This window comes from Myotis daubentonii, chromosome 16 (genome assembly GCF_963259705.1).
Source record: "Myotis daubentonii chromosome 16, mMyoDau2.1, whole genome shotgun sequence".
Classification (NCBI taxonomy): Eukaryota; Metazoa; Chordata; class Mammalia; order Chiroptera; family Vespertilionidae; genus Myotis; species Myotis daubentonii.
In genome coordinates this window covers 17,776,169-17,791,897 of record NC_081855.1, presented here as the reverse complement: position 1 = coordinate 17,791,897, position 15,729 = coordinate 17,776,169, and the positions used below count along the sequence as shown (strand labels likewise).

General features: G+C 45.4%; 2 protein-coding genes across 2 annotated transcripts; both read right to left on the bottom strand.

Annotated features, from left to right (window-relative positions):
• Nucleotides 1-1,554: 1,554 nt before the first annotated feature.
• LOC132218110 (ZZ-type zinc finger-containing protein 3-like) lies at nucleotides 1,555-5,425 on the bottom strand. The gene is given in 1 exon segment (XM_059668863.1): nucleotides 1,555-5,425. A coding segment is annotated over 1 exon segment (2,703 nt). The 5' UTR covers nucleotides 5,411-5,425; the 3' UTR covers nucleotides 1,555-2,707.
• Nucleotides 5,426-10,626: 5,201 nt separating this feature from the next.
• On the bottom strand, nucleotides 10,627-14,172 carry LOC132218106 (C-type lectin domain family 10 member A-like). Its single transcript, XM_059668860.1, has 10 exons — nucleotides 13,976-14,172; nucleotides 13,218-13,347; nucleotides 12,498-12,614; nucleotides 12,097-12,192; nucleotides 11,934-12,005; nucleotides 11,761-11,832; nucleotides 11,583-11,669; nucleotides 11,343-11,494; nucleotides 11,162-11,268; nucleotides 10,627-11,024 (listed from the first exon to the last, which is right to left on the bottom strand). The coding sequence occupies exons 2-10, from the start codon at nucleotides 13,282-13,284 to the stop codon at nucleotides 10,874-10,876; spliced, it is 921 nt and encodes a 306-aa protein (XP_059524843.1). The 5' UTR covers nucleotides 13,285-13,347; nucleotides 13,976-14,172; the 3' UTR covers nucleotides 10,627-10,873.
• Between the last annotated feature and the right edge of the window lie 1,557 nt (nucleotides 14,173-15,729).

Genomic DNA, 15,729 nt, shown 5'->3' with positions numbered 1-15,729 from the left:
TATTTCACTTCAGCACTGCACCTCCTCTGAGACTGGGTATGATATTCTCTTTCCTCCTAGTTGTAGAATTTCCACTCAGCCAGCCTTCCTGTGGTTCTGGATGATGTTCGTTCCGTCTTTTAGGTGTACCCTTGAATTAGTTGTTCGAGGCAGCAATCTTCGGCGTTAACCTATGCTGCCATCTTGGTTGAAAGCCTATTTAATTTTTCTTCAAGACAGACTATACAAATAAATTTTTCTAAAGTAAAATTTCTTCCAAAGACAATTTTTACCTCTGTTTTTGCATTGGTCCCATGGTGGTTTTTCACCAGCCAGGTGAAGGGGCACTCAAGAAGAGCACTCAGCCTTAGGCAGTTTGGCTCAGCAGATAGAGTGTCAGTCTGCAGACTGAAGGGTCTCAGGTTCGATTCTGGTCAAGGACACATGCCCGGGTTGCAGGCTTGATCCCCAGTAAGCTGTGTGCAGGAGGCAGTCGATCAATATTTCTCACTCATCATTGATATTTCTATCTCTCACTCCTTCTCCCTTCCTCTCTGAAATCAATAAAAAAATATATTTTTTAAAAAAAGAAAAGAATTCACATAGATTGGGGTTATCTGCCAGATGTCAAAGCATCATAAAAACATAGAAAATTTTAAAATGACTAAAAAATTGACATGGAAACAAAGATGGCTGCAGTGAAGCAAAGAATGACGCAGAGTGGTGATCAGATGCAAGAAAGCAAGAAAGTCTCAGGAGGAAGTGCTCCCACAAGAGACTAACCGAAGAACATATGTGCCTGTGTGCAGGGCCCATGCACACAGACAACAGTGCACGAAGGCCTGGGAGGGGGCGAGGGGGGAAGAGGAGGTGGGGCAGAGGGAGGGCGTCCACTGCGGGGAAAGAGGACATTTGCAATACTTTCAACAATAAAGATACAGTTAAATAAATAAATAAACATTTACAAGCATTGAATTATTTTTTAAAATGTATTCTTTTCTGCTCTCCCATAATTTGTTATTGTTGTCAATTAAGGACTAATTATAATTCTAAATACTGTATGAACCCCATAGTATGTTATTACTATTTTTGCATTAATGAATTTGAAGCAATTAAAATCAAGTAAATAATGTAATAAATAAATAAATAAATAAATAAATAAATAGCCAGAAAAGGGTTCCAGCTCCTATTTCCACTCTGTTCGGGGCCTCAGATGCTACCCTGCTCTAGGGTTCTGTGAGACACCTCTGTATTTTTATAACAAATGCTCTCTTTTTTCATAACCTTGCTCCAGTTTTGTTTGTACTTTATAGCTGATGAGCCCTACCAGTAAAAGACTCCAACGAAAACAGATAAAATACCACACCATTCCTTCCACAGGCTCATTTTGTCCTTAGCTAAGATTCATTTTTCCCAAAGACAACTTAGACACACTTTAACATGCTCACTCACAGAGCTGTCTTATCTTCTTGGGCCCAAAATCCTTTTTTCAGAAGAGGACCTTTGCATGATAGACGGTTCATTTGCATAATTTGAGGGCCAATTAGGGAGGTTTCCAAAAATTAAGCAACAGACTTCTTTTTTTTTTTTTTTTTAATATAAACAGACAGTATCCACATAGTTTATTTCTCACAGTTCTCCTGACAAGTGAACATTATTCAAGAACATACTGTATACACAGATAAGAAGAAACATACAAAATGTCGTAAATGATGCACAACAAAATCCAGCAGTATAAAAGAATGCATGTGAACCCTTGCTCACTGCGCAGACTAAATTTAATCACTTGTTTAAATAGTAATAAAAATACAATCTTTTATGGATCTTGTGCAGACTACAAAAGAGGGAATTATTACCATATATATGATCTTTATATTAGGCAGTTTTCTTTAATGAGTTGTACTGACAACTCCAAATACAGAGGCAGAGGCTGTGTATTTTAAAGGAATTAATGTTGTGAATTAAAGACTTTACACAGTTACTACCACTGGCACTTTTCACCATAGTTTGTACACATCACATGATCATCTAATATAACATTACACTTAAAAAATATATCTGAGTGACCATTTTATAACATTCACACACCATGAGCTGGTTAAGGAAGCGATGTGGCCGCTGCCTCCTGTAGTGCTTCGTGTTGGTAAGGACAGTTCATTGTGGTTAAAAGAAATTAGACATCAATATGGTTAAGCAGCTCCAATTTACTAACGGCCGTCAGGGGCCACCACTGGGGCGGGGAGTTCTTTTAAAGTGTATATTCTAGAAGCAAACACCTTCATTGGTTAAAACTTTGTCTACAGAAGTCAGTTTCTGTGCTGAAGACTATTTTCACAAAACTGAAAGCTACTAAACTGTTTTAATATAAATACTTCGTCTTCTCATTACCGTATTTATGACCAAGTTCTTTGAAACCTTTGGAATTGACTCACGTTTTAATGTGTGCTCTCATTTCCATCTCACCTATTTAAGTGCCACCTCAGAGACTGGAAGGTGGGGGTGAGAGACTCACCAAGGAAACCCTTTGCTCACCAGGAATGTTCAGCTGCTGAGCAGCGATCTGGAGCCACACGGTGCAGAGCTGGACTGGACGAGAACACTCAGGAAGCTGTCATGCTGTGAGTGTCATTCAGGGAAAGCAGAGAACCTTTCCAAACTGTGCACATAACTCACAATGAGACCATTGCTATGTGTTGAAGAGGACTAGTATACGGTGTTCTCTCCCATGTCATCTGTTGGCTGGAAAGTAGTTTGGGTCAAGGTAATTATAACTGGTGCCCTGGGACACACAGTAGTCTCTGTCTAAAAATGTCTCTGACCTATACACAGGTTCTAACTGGTGACCTTCTTTGTGAATATCTGTTTCATGTAGGCAGTCTGAACAAGAATCACAGAAATCCAAAGACATTTCTGGAGGACAATCCTGGCAATGCCACCGAACACCCTGGATAGGCTCTATGCCACAGTTATCACACTTGAAACCCAAGTGTTGTACAAATCCACTTTCAGCTTGCATTTGCTGAAGTTTCTGCTTCTTTAACTTTTTAAACTGTAACAGTTCCTTATATTCAGGTAAATTCCTATACATAATAGGAATACTTTCCTCATCTGATGCCTCCTCCATAGCAGTGCTCATGTGGCTATGAAAACAAGATCGGTCATCATCTTCATCCATATACACTGGTGGTTCGTGGGAAGTCATAAAAGTGGAAGGTTTAAAGAGATGCTTATTAAGAGGGTGCTGTCGTCTGCTTGTTGAAGACTTTTTGGAGTATGTATATAAGTTTGGTGTTCTGCCTGGGACTGGAATGCCAGCTTTAGTTAGTTTTATGAAATACTTCTGCACTCGGCTGGCAACCTGTTTTGCTGTCCTATTGCCCAGCTCATCTGCTATCTTTTGCCAGCGTCGAGATTCCACTTCTTCAGGAGGGTATTTCAGGAGTAGCTGTTCAAGCTTTTTCTGTTCTTCAACAGTCCACAACTGGTTAAAGGTTTCAGGTTTGGTGTCATCACACAGACGTCCTCTTATCATTTGAGGACGACTGCTTGAGCCTTCTGGGCCATCACTCAAAGGCAACATAGAGTATGAAAGGGACTCTCCATCCTTCTTAGGATCTGAAGGACTTTTTGGTCTAGCAGGTAAACCTTTATCAAAAACTAGCTTAACTCTCCTAGTATGTCTTTTACGATTTTTAAATTCGCTTTCAAAGTTCCCAAGACTATTGGTATATTGGTCCCATACAATCTCGGGCAATTGAACAACTCTCTGTGGATATGGAAGCCCTGTATCAGCCTTCTTCTGGAGTTTCTCCACAAATCAAATGGGATTTTTTAGTGCTTCTTCCTGGTGTCTGCCTAAACTTTCAAGATCCTGGACTGCTTGAGAACGTTGAGCCTCGAGTACAGCAATCGTCTGCAATAGTCTCTGATAATCTTTGTTGTGTTTCAGTGCCACATGATCTGATTCAAAGTAATAAACATCGGGATCATCATCTTCCTCTTCTGTAATGTGCGGATTGGCACTCTCTTTGGCAGATGGCAAATTTCCACTATTGAGTCTTGCCTCCGAGGGTGGCTTACTTTGCCCTTCACTCCCATAATTTTCAGAGTCACAACATATCCTTTTATCATTCTGAGAAACTTCATCAGGATTTGTGGGAGCCTCACTTATAGTATCACTAACAGTTACATTTGTTTCATTGGGACTCAGATTATTCTCCTCCAGTTGTCCATTTTCTCTGCAAGGAGAACTGTTTTTCGTGGGACTACTTCTGGTAGGGGCTGCCCTTCGTGGTGAAGTTCTCAGAGTATATCGATGTTCTTGAGGTTCTGATAAAGACATCGTTTGAGCTGACACACCGTCTAGAATAGAAGATGGTTCCAGTTCTCCGGAGTCTGGCATACGCTCAAGTCTTGTGTCCAGGGCGTTGTTGGTACTTTCATTACACTGCTCTTTTGAGGCACTGCTATCTCCCACCACATCTGCTTCCTCCTCAGAATCCCTTAAAGACTGAATTTCAGGAAATGGGCCTGTAGCTGGCTCAGTCGTCATCTGATTAACATGCTCCACGGGCACGCAGGCAGTTACTCTTTTGTGGTCCTCCAACTTGACCTGCACTTCTGAATTCGTGCAAGGCACGTTATGGTCTATATAACTGTCCTCCTTCCTACTATCAAGAAACACTGAAGTGTGGGCGTCCGAATCCCCATTTTCAGCTACTGATTTTTCCTGCAACGGGTAGGAACCAGCGCTATTTTGTTTAGTGTTCCCATCAGGCTGACAGTCATCAGAGTTTACACCAGCTGAATCACTGTCATCAACACCATTGACAGCCAAATAGCCTGTGATTTCTTCAACTACTGCAGAATTAAGTGGCCCCTCCTCACTGACATTCACCTTTTTAATTTCCCTTTTCTCACAATCATCCAGTAGAAGACATCGACAAGCTCGTTTAGTCCCTTGAAAATCTGCATCATTGTCCACTACTGTACTTCTCTGTTCTGCTGACTCCTTGTCTGATTTTACAGGTGAATCTTCTTCTGAACTGTTTGGTGCTTCAGATCTAAGACAACGCTTAATTCTTTTTAAAACTGGTGAAACAGGTTCCGTTTGCCTTTTCTCACAATTTTCTACAGACTGCCTTTCTATATTATCTTTTTCTGAAGAAAGTCTTCTTTTCCTAGGGCTTACCCATGACTCTCGAGTACTTTGCTGTTTTAAATCAGTAGTTCTCCCACTATTATTTCCCTTCTGAATTTGCACAGGCTCTGGTCTCTTCTTTGGTGATCTTGATCGTACTTGAGAATGAGAAGAGATTTCTTCAGGGTGAGCAATGCTACGATTTCTTAAAGTTCTACCACAAAAAGATTCATCCAAGCCGTTTAACCCCACTGTTGGTCTTATAACACGAGTAGATCGGGAAGCAGCCATACTATGGCAAGTCCCTACAGTACGGTCATCATGATCCATTGGGAAACCTGTACAACCAAAGATCTATCATTGTGGAAATATTATCTCTTTTCCTTATATCCTGAAGGAGTTGGAGCTATGATCTAGAATAGAGCTTAAGCATCAGGATTTCAGACTCTCAGCTTCAGCCATGGAGAATACTACAACCTCCTAAATTCCTTTCTTTTTGAAAGTGTTTCGCCTAGTATATGATTCCCAAGCGTCTGCATTTATCTGTCATCACTGTTAATGTCCATGTTACATTTAGACTTCAGGTATTAATTATTTATATGGTTGTACTAGCACAACTTGATATCTTCCTCGCGGAGCAGGTCTCCGCGGGCCACTCGGGGAGGTGCCGCCGCCGTGGCCGCTCTCCACCCCCACCACACCACTTGCTCGGGTGGCCGCCGCCGCAGGAAGCTCGACGGCGGGGCCGCGGCGCTTCGCAACAGACTTCTTAATGAAGTACTCTTGCGAGATAGTAAAGGAGCCTTAAAGTCACAAGAGGTGAAGGACCCTGGTTTATGTATTACTGTGCCACCTTGAACTGCCATTGTGCCCTCCTCCCAGTTCTTGCACACTTTCTTCCCAGTTCCTGTCTCACTTTCTTGGATTAAGGGGTCCTTGTATTTCTGTGTTTACTTTGGACCCAAGGCTGAAGTTGTAGAATGGAAGCTGCAGACTTTTTAAAAAAATATTTTTTTATTGATTTCAGAGAGGAAGGGAGAGGGAGAGGGAGATAGAAACATCAATGATGAGAGAGAACCATTGATAGGCTGCCTCCTGCACCCCCCACTTCGGAGATTCAGCCGGCAACCTGGTCATGTGACCTGACTGGGAATGGGGCCGTGACCTCATGGTTCATAGGTCAACACTCAACCACTGAGCTTGCCGGCCAGGCAGCTACAGAGTCTTTGTGCGACTGAAATTAAGAGAAGTCATTATTTCTCATTGGCTGAGAATAAAAGGTGTTCTGGATTACTAACACACTTGCATACATCTAATTGTCCTAGAAATCTTCTAAAAGAAACAACTTTCGATATGCTGAATGTTCAAACTTGTAGAAACATCACTCTCACAGAAATCATTTGCTTAAAAGCATTTCTCCATAAAAATCTAAGTCCACAAGATCAAATTGGTTTAATAAATTTTTTGGCTTATAAACAGCTATATGTCTTTTTCCTAATTTGATCAGCATGGAGTATAATATAAGCATTTAATATTTGAAAAAAGTATTAAGCTAAATTGAATTATAATCTTTAAAATATTCTGTTGATAACAATTTAATTCTATGGTGTGTCAGCTGAAACATAATTTTCAAGATACTTAGCTAACTTTAAAACCTGAATCAAAGCAAGTCCAGCTGATGTGACTCCATGCTGAGTGTTGACCTATGAACCAGGAGGTCACTGTTAAATTCCCAGTCAGGGCATCTGCCTGAGTTTTGGACTCGGTCCCTGGTAGGGGGTGTGCAGGAGGCAGCCAATCAATGATTCTCTCTGACCAGACCAGCAGGGGAGGGCAGGTGGGGGCAATTGGGCCAGCAGGGGAGCCGTTAGGCGTCCATCAGGCTGACAGGGGAGTGGTTAGGGGGCAATCAGGTAGGCAGGCAAGCGGTTGGGAGCCAGCAGTCCTGGATTGTGGGAAAAATGTCTGACTGCCTGGGCAGTCGAACATCCCTCGAGGGGTCCCAGATTGGAGAGGGTGCAGGCTGGGCTGAGGGACAACCTTCTCCCTCCCCCGCCCCCCTCCCCCGCACAAATTTCGTGCACCAGGCCTCTAGTATATATATATCAATTGTAGGAGAACTGTATCTTTAGGGTTTGGGAAGAAAATTCTCACATTTGTGAACATCTTAAGAGCAGAGTCACTGACTGCCTACATTCTCAACTGTCTTTTCAAGGATATTTGTATAGCAAACAGCCTTGGAAAATAGAAACAGTGTCTGCCTCCAGAGCAAAGAGTAGATTTAGTAAAGACAAGGCCAGCTGCTGCTAATGCTGGGACTCGGGCTGCTTAGCAAGAATACGGAGCATGCCAAGGTCAGATCTGCATGTTCAGGGTTTGTAACCTTTGAGAGATTTTAGGAAATTCCACAGCATGAGCCAAAGCTGGCCTCAGCTTTGATTCATTGTACAGTGGGGCCTTGACTTACGAGTTTAATTCGTTCAGAGACCGAGCTCGTTAAGGAGCTCGTTAACTCAAATTACTCTATCAACTCAGTGCAAAAAATCAGCCGAGAGACAGCTGGTATCTCAGAAAAACGCGTTAGTCGGGACACTCGTAAGTCAAGGCCCCACTGTACTTGTTGCCTGTGGATGCTGCTTCTCTTCACTGTAATGCAAGCAACTGACACCAAGAAGTTTCATCTGGAGCTTTGAAAGCACTCGACACACAGGTAATGCCCGGAGTCTTTTTTTTTTTTTTAAATTAAATCTTTATTGTTCAGATTATTACATTTGTTCCTCTTTCCCCCCCCCCCCATAACTCCCCTCCTCCCAGTTCCCGCCCCACCCTCCGCCCTCACTCCCCACCCACTGTCCTCATCCATAGGTGCATGATTTTTGTCCAGTCTCTTCCCACATCTCCCACACCCCTTTCCCCCCCAAGAATAGTCAGTCCATTCCCTTTCTATGTCCCTGATTCTATTATAATCAACAGTTCATTCTGTTCATCAGATTATTTATTCACTTGATTCTTAGATTCACTTGTTGATAGATGCATATTTGTTGTTCATAATTTGTATCTTTACCTTTTTCTTCCTCTTCCTCTTCTTAAAGGATACCTTTCAGCATTTCATATAATCCTGGTTTGGTGGTGATGAACTCCTTTAGCTTTTCCTTATCTGTGAAGCTCTTTATCTGACCTTCAATTCTGAATGATAGCTTTGCTGGATAAAGTAATCTTGGTTGTAGGTTCTTGGTATTCATCACTTTGAATATTTCTTGCCACTCCCTTCTGGCCTGCAAAGTTTCTGTTGAGAAATCAGCTGACAGTCGTATGGGTATTCCCTTGTAGGTAACTGAGTTTCTTTCTCTTGCTGTTTTTAAGAGTCTCTCTTTATCTTTTGCTCTTGGCATTTTAATGATGATGTGTCTTGGTGTGGTCCTCTTTGGATTCCTTTTGTTTGGGGTTCTCCGCGCTTCTTGGACCTGTAAGTCCATTTCTTTCACCAGGTGGGGGAAGTTTTCTGTCATTATTTCTTCAAATAGGTTTTCAATATCTTGCTCTCTCTCATCTTCTGGCACCCCTATAATTCTGATGTTGGTATGCTTGAAGCTGTCCCAGAGGCTCCTTACACTATCCTCGCATTTTTGGATTCTTTTTTCATTTTGCTTTTCCGGTTGGGTGTTTTTTGCTTCCTCGCATTTCAAATCATTGACTTGATTCTTGTGCTCCTCTGGTCTGCTGTCGGGAGTCTGTATAATATTCGTTATTTCAGTCCGTGTATGCTTAATTTCTAGTTGGTTCCCCAATATAACATCGAGGGTCTCATTAGTTTTCGTGTAGATCTCATTAAGTTTATCGGCAGCTTCTAAACAGTTCTTGAGAGACCTTAAAAGTGTGGTTCTGAACTCTATATCTTCCATTGACAATTTTGTCCTGTTTCTTTGTCTCCGCATTTTGTTATGCTTCCTTGGTGCACCCCCTAGTGGTCTTTATTCGCAGTCTTATAGTTAAACCTTGATTATTGTAGCTAATCCCAGGGAGGGTTTGACCTCCAGGCCAAGTGGCTATGAGAATCAGCTGTGTCAGCAGTGAGAGAACTTCTGTCCTCTAGGGAGGTGCTAATCTAGCCTTTGCCTGAGGCTATCTGGCAAATGCCTCTGTGCAGGGCTTGGGCGGGGTGGGTCGCACAGGATCAACAGGGTGGGCCGGAGAGAGCAGTTATGGCGGCTCTCAGTCCTGTCCCCAGGGGCTCTGCCTCTCTGAGTCCCAGCACCCGCTGCAAAGCTCGGAGAGAAAGCTGCACTTGCTCTGACCGAAGCCAGACAGTCCCGCTTCTCCTGTTTGAGTCTGGGTCCCTAAAGATTCGCCTGTATCTGGAGCTCAGAGTCTGCGACTCCCTCCCGATTGAAAACGCCAACCGCGCCCTCCGCCGCCAGCCCGCTCCGCGCACTCTGCACCTCAGAATTTGACTTCAGCACTGTGCCTCCTCTGAGTGTCCGTATGCGTTTCTCTTTCCTCCTAGTTGTAGGACTTCCACTCAGCCAGCGTTCCTGTGGTTCTGGGTGATGTCTGTTCCGTGTTTTAGTTTCACTTTTGAAGTAGTTGTTCAAAGCAGCAAATTCCGGCGTTAACCTATGCCGCCATCTTGGTTCACCCAGAGTCTTGATCCAGCATCTAGAAGGGTTCAGGAATCTGGAGAAGGCGCTGTGTGTAAATTAATCAAGAGTCCAGAGACGAAACATAAATTTGGAAGGCATTTGGGGGGCCAGAGGAGCTTGGCTGTAGGAATCAAGTTCTCCTGTCTCTCTGGACCCCTTGCTTTTTATTCACAAAAATTGTCCTAAAGCAAGGTAGATACACATATCAAAGGCCAAGGTTTGGTATACAGAATCCATTGTCAGACTGGGGGCACTGCCTATGGCTGTTCAGGTGTTTGGTCAGCAGGAGGCAATAACAAAGCCCTGGGCAAACTATGGCCCTTTGAAAGGAATAAAACTATTGACCGTACCCTTTTATGTAATGATGTTTACTTTGAATTTATATTAGTTCACACAAACACTCCATCCATGCTTTTGTTCCGGCCCTCTGGTCCAGTTTAAGAACCCATTGTGGCCCTCGAGTCAAAAAGTTTGCCCACCCCTGCAGTAACATGTAGATTGCAATGCCCTCAGCTGTCTGGCACCAAACAATCATTTATGCGTCCTTTTCAGGTTTGGGGAAATGCTCTCAGCCATTCCCAGCTGATTCAGCCCTGCTGACACGCTGGAATTGGCTTCTGGCACACAGGGGTGGCTCTGTTCTGAGAGGCTCTGGAAAGAGGATGGTCCCAGCAACAATACTGCTTTACAGCTGAGACTCAGAGAGCAGAGCTACTCGCCCTGTAAACAACCAATCCCACCTTCTGACCCAAAACTCATACAGTTTTCCCAATGCCCTGCTGCCTGCGCAAGGCTTCCTAGTGCCAACAAGCCGCAGCACATTCCTAACCCCCAATCACCAGACAACACAAAATGTTTAGTATCTTTCTCTTCTTTTTATTCTAAAAAAAGTTGACAATAATAACCTGCAAATTGCAGAGAGTGGCGTGGTTTTTCATCTACCCACCCCATCAAACATCATTCTACATTCCTCACACATCGTCCTCTCCCCTTCCCTTCATATCCTAGATGCAAACCCCTGGGGTGATGCAGGAGGCCCCCCAGAAAAAAGAATCCCCACCCAGGTTCCCTCAGCAGGTGGAAGCATTAAGGAAATAGACTAGGGGAGAGGAGGCTAGGAGCTGGATCTGCTCAGCTCTGTCTCGCAGACCCAGTGGAAGGGCATCACGCACAGGTTATCGTTCCATTGGCCATCGGTCCTGAAGTGGGCACAGTCCTCTTGCCCATGGTAGTACCAATTGTCTGGCTGCGTTGGACTCCAGTTCCTAAGGAAAGCAGACAGATGTGGACCCTGGAAGCCAGACCCTCAGCCAAGCCAAGGAGTCCCTCTTGCCTCAAAAACACCCAGTAGGGATAGCAGGATCCAGGCCAAAGGAACAGAGTACAGAGCACACACACTCACTGGAAGCCGGTCTTATAGTCTGTCCCGTCCACCCATGTCCAGGGACCATGTTGGTCAGTGAGGCCAATCCAGGTGTCCACAGGGTACATGTGTTGCTGAAGAAACCTCTGGGGAGAGATGACGAGGGCAGTGACTTCAAGTAGACCAACCAGCTTCCCAAACAAGCTCTCCCAGTCCTCACCTGCTCCTTCCGGGAGCCCACGACCACCAGGTGGGCGTTCTCCAGCTGGCAGTGCTTCTCAGCCTCAGGCCAGGTCAATACAGAGCGAGAAAACCAGTAGCAGCTGCCTTCATACTCCAGCCAGCCAATGGGGCAGCAGGTATTTTGAGAGCCTGGGGTGGGAGTGTGGAGGTTCTGAGATGCTGCCCAGTGAGACATGGGCAGGATATGGGGCTAGGCGCTACCCTACACACCACTCACCATTGCTCTTGAGCGCAGCCAGCTGACAATGCAGGGAGTTCAGGTCTTTTTCCAGTTGTTGGACTCCCAGGAGCATTTCAGAATAATCTGGGATACACAGAAGGGCAGGGGGCCAGCTGAGGGTCCTCCATCCCCTCCCACCACATCAGGCCCAGGGGCAGGGGAGGAGGGGCCTGACCTGCTTTGAGTTCCTGCTGCTCTTTCTCCAGCTTGCTCTCCAGAGAAAACACCTTGTCATTCAGGCTGCGGGCTGGAGGGGAGGGCACTCAGCACCCCAGGCTGCGCCCCCCCACCTCTGTCCTGAGAGCCTGGCCCCCACCCTCGCACACTCACTCCTGGAGGGCCTCTCACCTGCTTGCAGCTCCTGCTCCTGCTTTTCCACCACAGCTTTCAGAGATGTTATTGTTGTTTGCAAACTGCCACCTGGAGGACAGGGGGACTCAGTGCTCAGGATCCAGCTCCCCCTCCCCCACCAGGACCCCTCCCATCCAGAGTCCCTTCCAGCCAGGCTCACCCTGGGAGTGCAGTGCCTGGACTTCAGCCATCGTGTTGGAAGTGAAGTTGCTGAAAGATGCTCTCAGGGTCTCCACATCACTCTGAACCTTGGCATCTGATCAGGCAGGTGGGACAATGAGAGCTAAGATTGCTCAGTCCTCTCTGTGCTGGCACTGGGCAGGGCACTTGACATACATTGGCTCATTGGGTCCTCACAGCCACCCCACTTCAGGGGACAGGCATGTTGTTATCCAAGCTTGCAGAGAGGAAACCCAGGCTTCCAGAGGTTAGGCACTTGGACTACATTACCCATGAGGAAGCACCAGAGCCAGCAGCGTCTTTACCCACCATGGTCATCATCAGTCCTGAGTTCCTACATCCCACTGTCGCCCCCTTCCCTGCCCCTCCTGGGGCACTCACTTTTGGATCCAATCACGCAGATACCAATCATCAGGAGAAGGATGAGGCCCAGAGAGAGCAGAAGGGGCCAGGGGCCAGAGCAGAGATGCTGCAGGAAGGCTGGGGGAGGAGGCAGCCCTGCAAGAGGAGAGGACATCAGGACATGGAGGTTGAGGACAGGAGAGACACGGGGGAGGAGCAGAGGGCCACGGGGACCTGTCAGGGATGAAGAGTGGTGCAGGTAAAGCTGGGGAGAGGTTGTGGTGCAGGGGATGCCCAGGCATCTCACCCCTCATGGACCAGCACAAGTTCTCAGTCACCCGAGCCCCACATCCCTATGTCAACACGATGGCAACATGTAAGGTCTTATCATCAGGGCTGCAACCTGGGGGAGGAGGATAGACAATGAGCTGGGGCAGCCAGGCCCTCAGCAGGCTTGTGCTTATCTGTACTTGTCCAGTCAACAAATTTTTCCTTTCTAAGCATGACTGTTCACTCTCCCAGTGTAATTGCTCATGACCTTCCCCAGAGTATAGCAGCCAGGACTGCTTTGGTCCACCCTGATCCTGTCCTTCTCGAATCCTCTTCATATTGCAACCACCAGGAGCTAGAGCCTAACACCCGCAGTGTCGGGGACCCCAGCAGTGCACATGGTAGAGGTGCAGATACACTGACAGCAGAAATCCTTCTAAACATATTAAGAGAGTGTTTTAGGAGACACCATTTCTCCTTTCCTCTTACCCTTTCTAGAACCCTGGCTTTTCTTCTCACTCTCCAAGGACTGGAGGTCTTCATAGTTCATTGACATCCTTGGGCCAACTCTGAGGCTGTAAGAGCTGAAATGGAGGCAGGGCCAGTGACCAGGCTGGGGCTGGAGATAGGAGACAGGGAAGGCTGGAACTAGGTTGGAGCTGAAGTCAGGGCTGGAGTTGAGGTAAAAGAAGAATTTCAGGTTGAGGATGAATCAGGGTTAGGGATACGAATGGGAATGGACCTGGGTTTGCAGCAGAGGTTGGAAGTGAGGTCAGGATTGGTTTTTGGGCTGGGGTTGGGTTGAATGTGAGATTGAAGGTAAAGGTAGAGTTGGAGTTAAAGGTATTGCTAGGACTGGGTCTTACATTGGGGATGCAAGTAAGGTTGTGTCTCCTCCTAGGACCGGGGTCAATACTGATGTTGATGCCATGGATGGAGTGGGGCCTAAGTTTGGTGCTGATGTTAGAAATTGAAGAGAGTTGGGTTGGTGCTGGTGTTTGTAATGGGGTTAGGGCTGCATTTAGGCTGGAGGCTGAAGATGGGGCTGGAACTGTGCTAGAGATGGGGCAACCCAAATCCAGTTATGTGAATAGAGTCTAAAATCTCCACCAGCTCATTGAATCTCCAAGCTGCCCTTTTATATCTCTTCCTATTCAGTCCCAGTTGAGACCCACAGCCCCCTCTCCCTGCTTTCTCTAACTCCCTCCCTGTCCCCTTGGTCTCACCTGCATCCCCAGCCCAGTTACCTGTGCAAAGTCTGGAGGCTGTGATTCTTGGGTTTGCAGTGCAGCAATGAGCAGAGTTGGTTAAAATGAAATCCTAGAGAGTGGGGTAGAGGTTAGCAAGGGAGGAGTCAGGTTTGTGGCTGGAGTCCTGCTGGTCTCTGTGTCTAAAAGCCCAGGAGTCTATAACCTGGGATCTTCCTTTTCCTCAACTTTGGCAGTAAATGATCATTGGAACCCAGGCAGAGGTTGTGCAAGTGAAGAAGCTATATATAGGGCCAGCTTTGCTCCCCCCTTCACCACCACCACCCCCGCCCCCCATCTGCCTCCCGGGTGTGTCCTTTTCAGCTTCTGTTGAGGTCCCTTGACTTCCTCATTGTTGCCATTGTGGAGAGGAACCCTTCCCAGAGGAGTCCATAGGTACAGTCTCTTGCTTCTTCTTTGCCCCACACCCCATTTTACTTCCTGCATCAGCATTTCCCAGAGATGATGCTGTCTCCACCATTGCACACCCAGATCCAGAGGAGCCTTTTCTCAGTTCTTCTTCAATCGTAACCCAAGTGTCTAGAACAGGAATGGGCAACTTTTTGTGAGTGCGTGCCAAAACCAGCAAAATCTCTGACTCAAAATTCTTCTGTGTGGCGACCCTAATTTTTTGAGAACATGTTATGCCTACTTGATATCTCTTAAGGCGTACGTATGTGAAGAACCTTGAAGAAATAATAAAATTCATTCGAGTGACACTCTATCCACTGAGCCAAACAGGTCAGGGCTAAAAATATATTTTTAAAAAGAAAATAAGCACAAGAAAATTGTACAAATTATTAGCCATCAGGGAAATGCAAATTAAAACCACAGTATTATTTCATTACACACTCACCAAGATGGCTAAAATTTTAAAATAGTGTTAGCAACCAAACGCAGGTGAAGATGTGAGCAATCTGGATCATTCATACACTGGTGATCCTCCTATATAATAAAATGCTAACATGCAAATTGACTAAACAGCAGAATGACCAGTTGCTATGATGCTCACTGACCACCAGGGGACAGATGCTCATTGCAGGAGCTGCCCCCGGTTGTCATGCATTTATATAATATTTTTATATAAAAAGTTTTATAAAATTTCCATCCACCCCTGTGACTCTAGGAAAAAAGTGCAACTGAAATACCAGTTCTATGACCAGTTTGCACGTGTAGATGATTATACTGCCAGACTTTTACAGTTAAGGAAGATTTCACAATAGGTTCAAAGAATATGGAGCATGTTCCTTTAAATAATTATAAACTTCAGAAGAAACAAAAGTTGTGCAGGAAAGGAAATGTAATCAGCTGATCCTACTTGGCTCAGCAGTTACCACTATTGACGCAGCCATAGTGGTAAAGATACACATTCTGAATTACGATGTAAATAGCAATTATTGTAAACTCAGTTGAAAGATTGTACCTTATCGACAGGGTAGAACTAAATAATGTCAACCATTGGTATATAAAGATATATCTGTTTATGTGCATTATCTAGAAATTGAGATGTCACTGGAAGAAACAGCTTAAAAGCACTGAGTGGTTTCTCTAAACAGCAGAAATGGCTTTTTCTAGCCTCACAAGACTTTACTTGTATGTATTATTACTTACATAATTTTTAAATATATTTTTATTGATTTCAGAGGAGAAGGGAGAGAGAGATGAAAACATCAATGATGAGAGAGAATCATTGATCAGCTGCCTCCTGCACGCCCCCGAGTGGGGATCGAGCCCAGAACCCGGGCATGTGCCCT

Coding starts and splice junctions, on each gene's coding strand:
- LOC132218106 (XM_059668860.1), bottom strand. CDS start 13,284: ATGTCAATGAACTATGAAGACCTCCAGTCCTTGGAGAGTGAGAAGAAA. Junction 12,193..12,497: donor CTGCGTGATTGGATCCAAAA/GTGAGTGCCCCA, acceptor CTGCCTGATCAG/ATGCCAAGGTTCAGAGTGAT. Junction 12,006..12,096: donor CCAGGCACTGCACTCCCAGG/GTGAGCCTGGCT, acceptor CCTGTCCTCCAG/GTGGCAGTTTGCAAACAACA.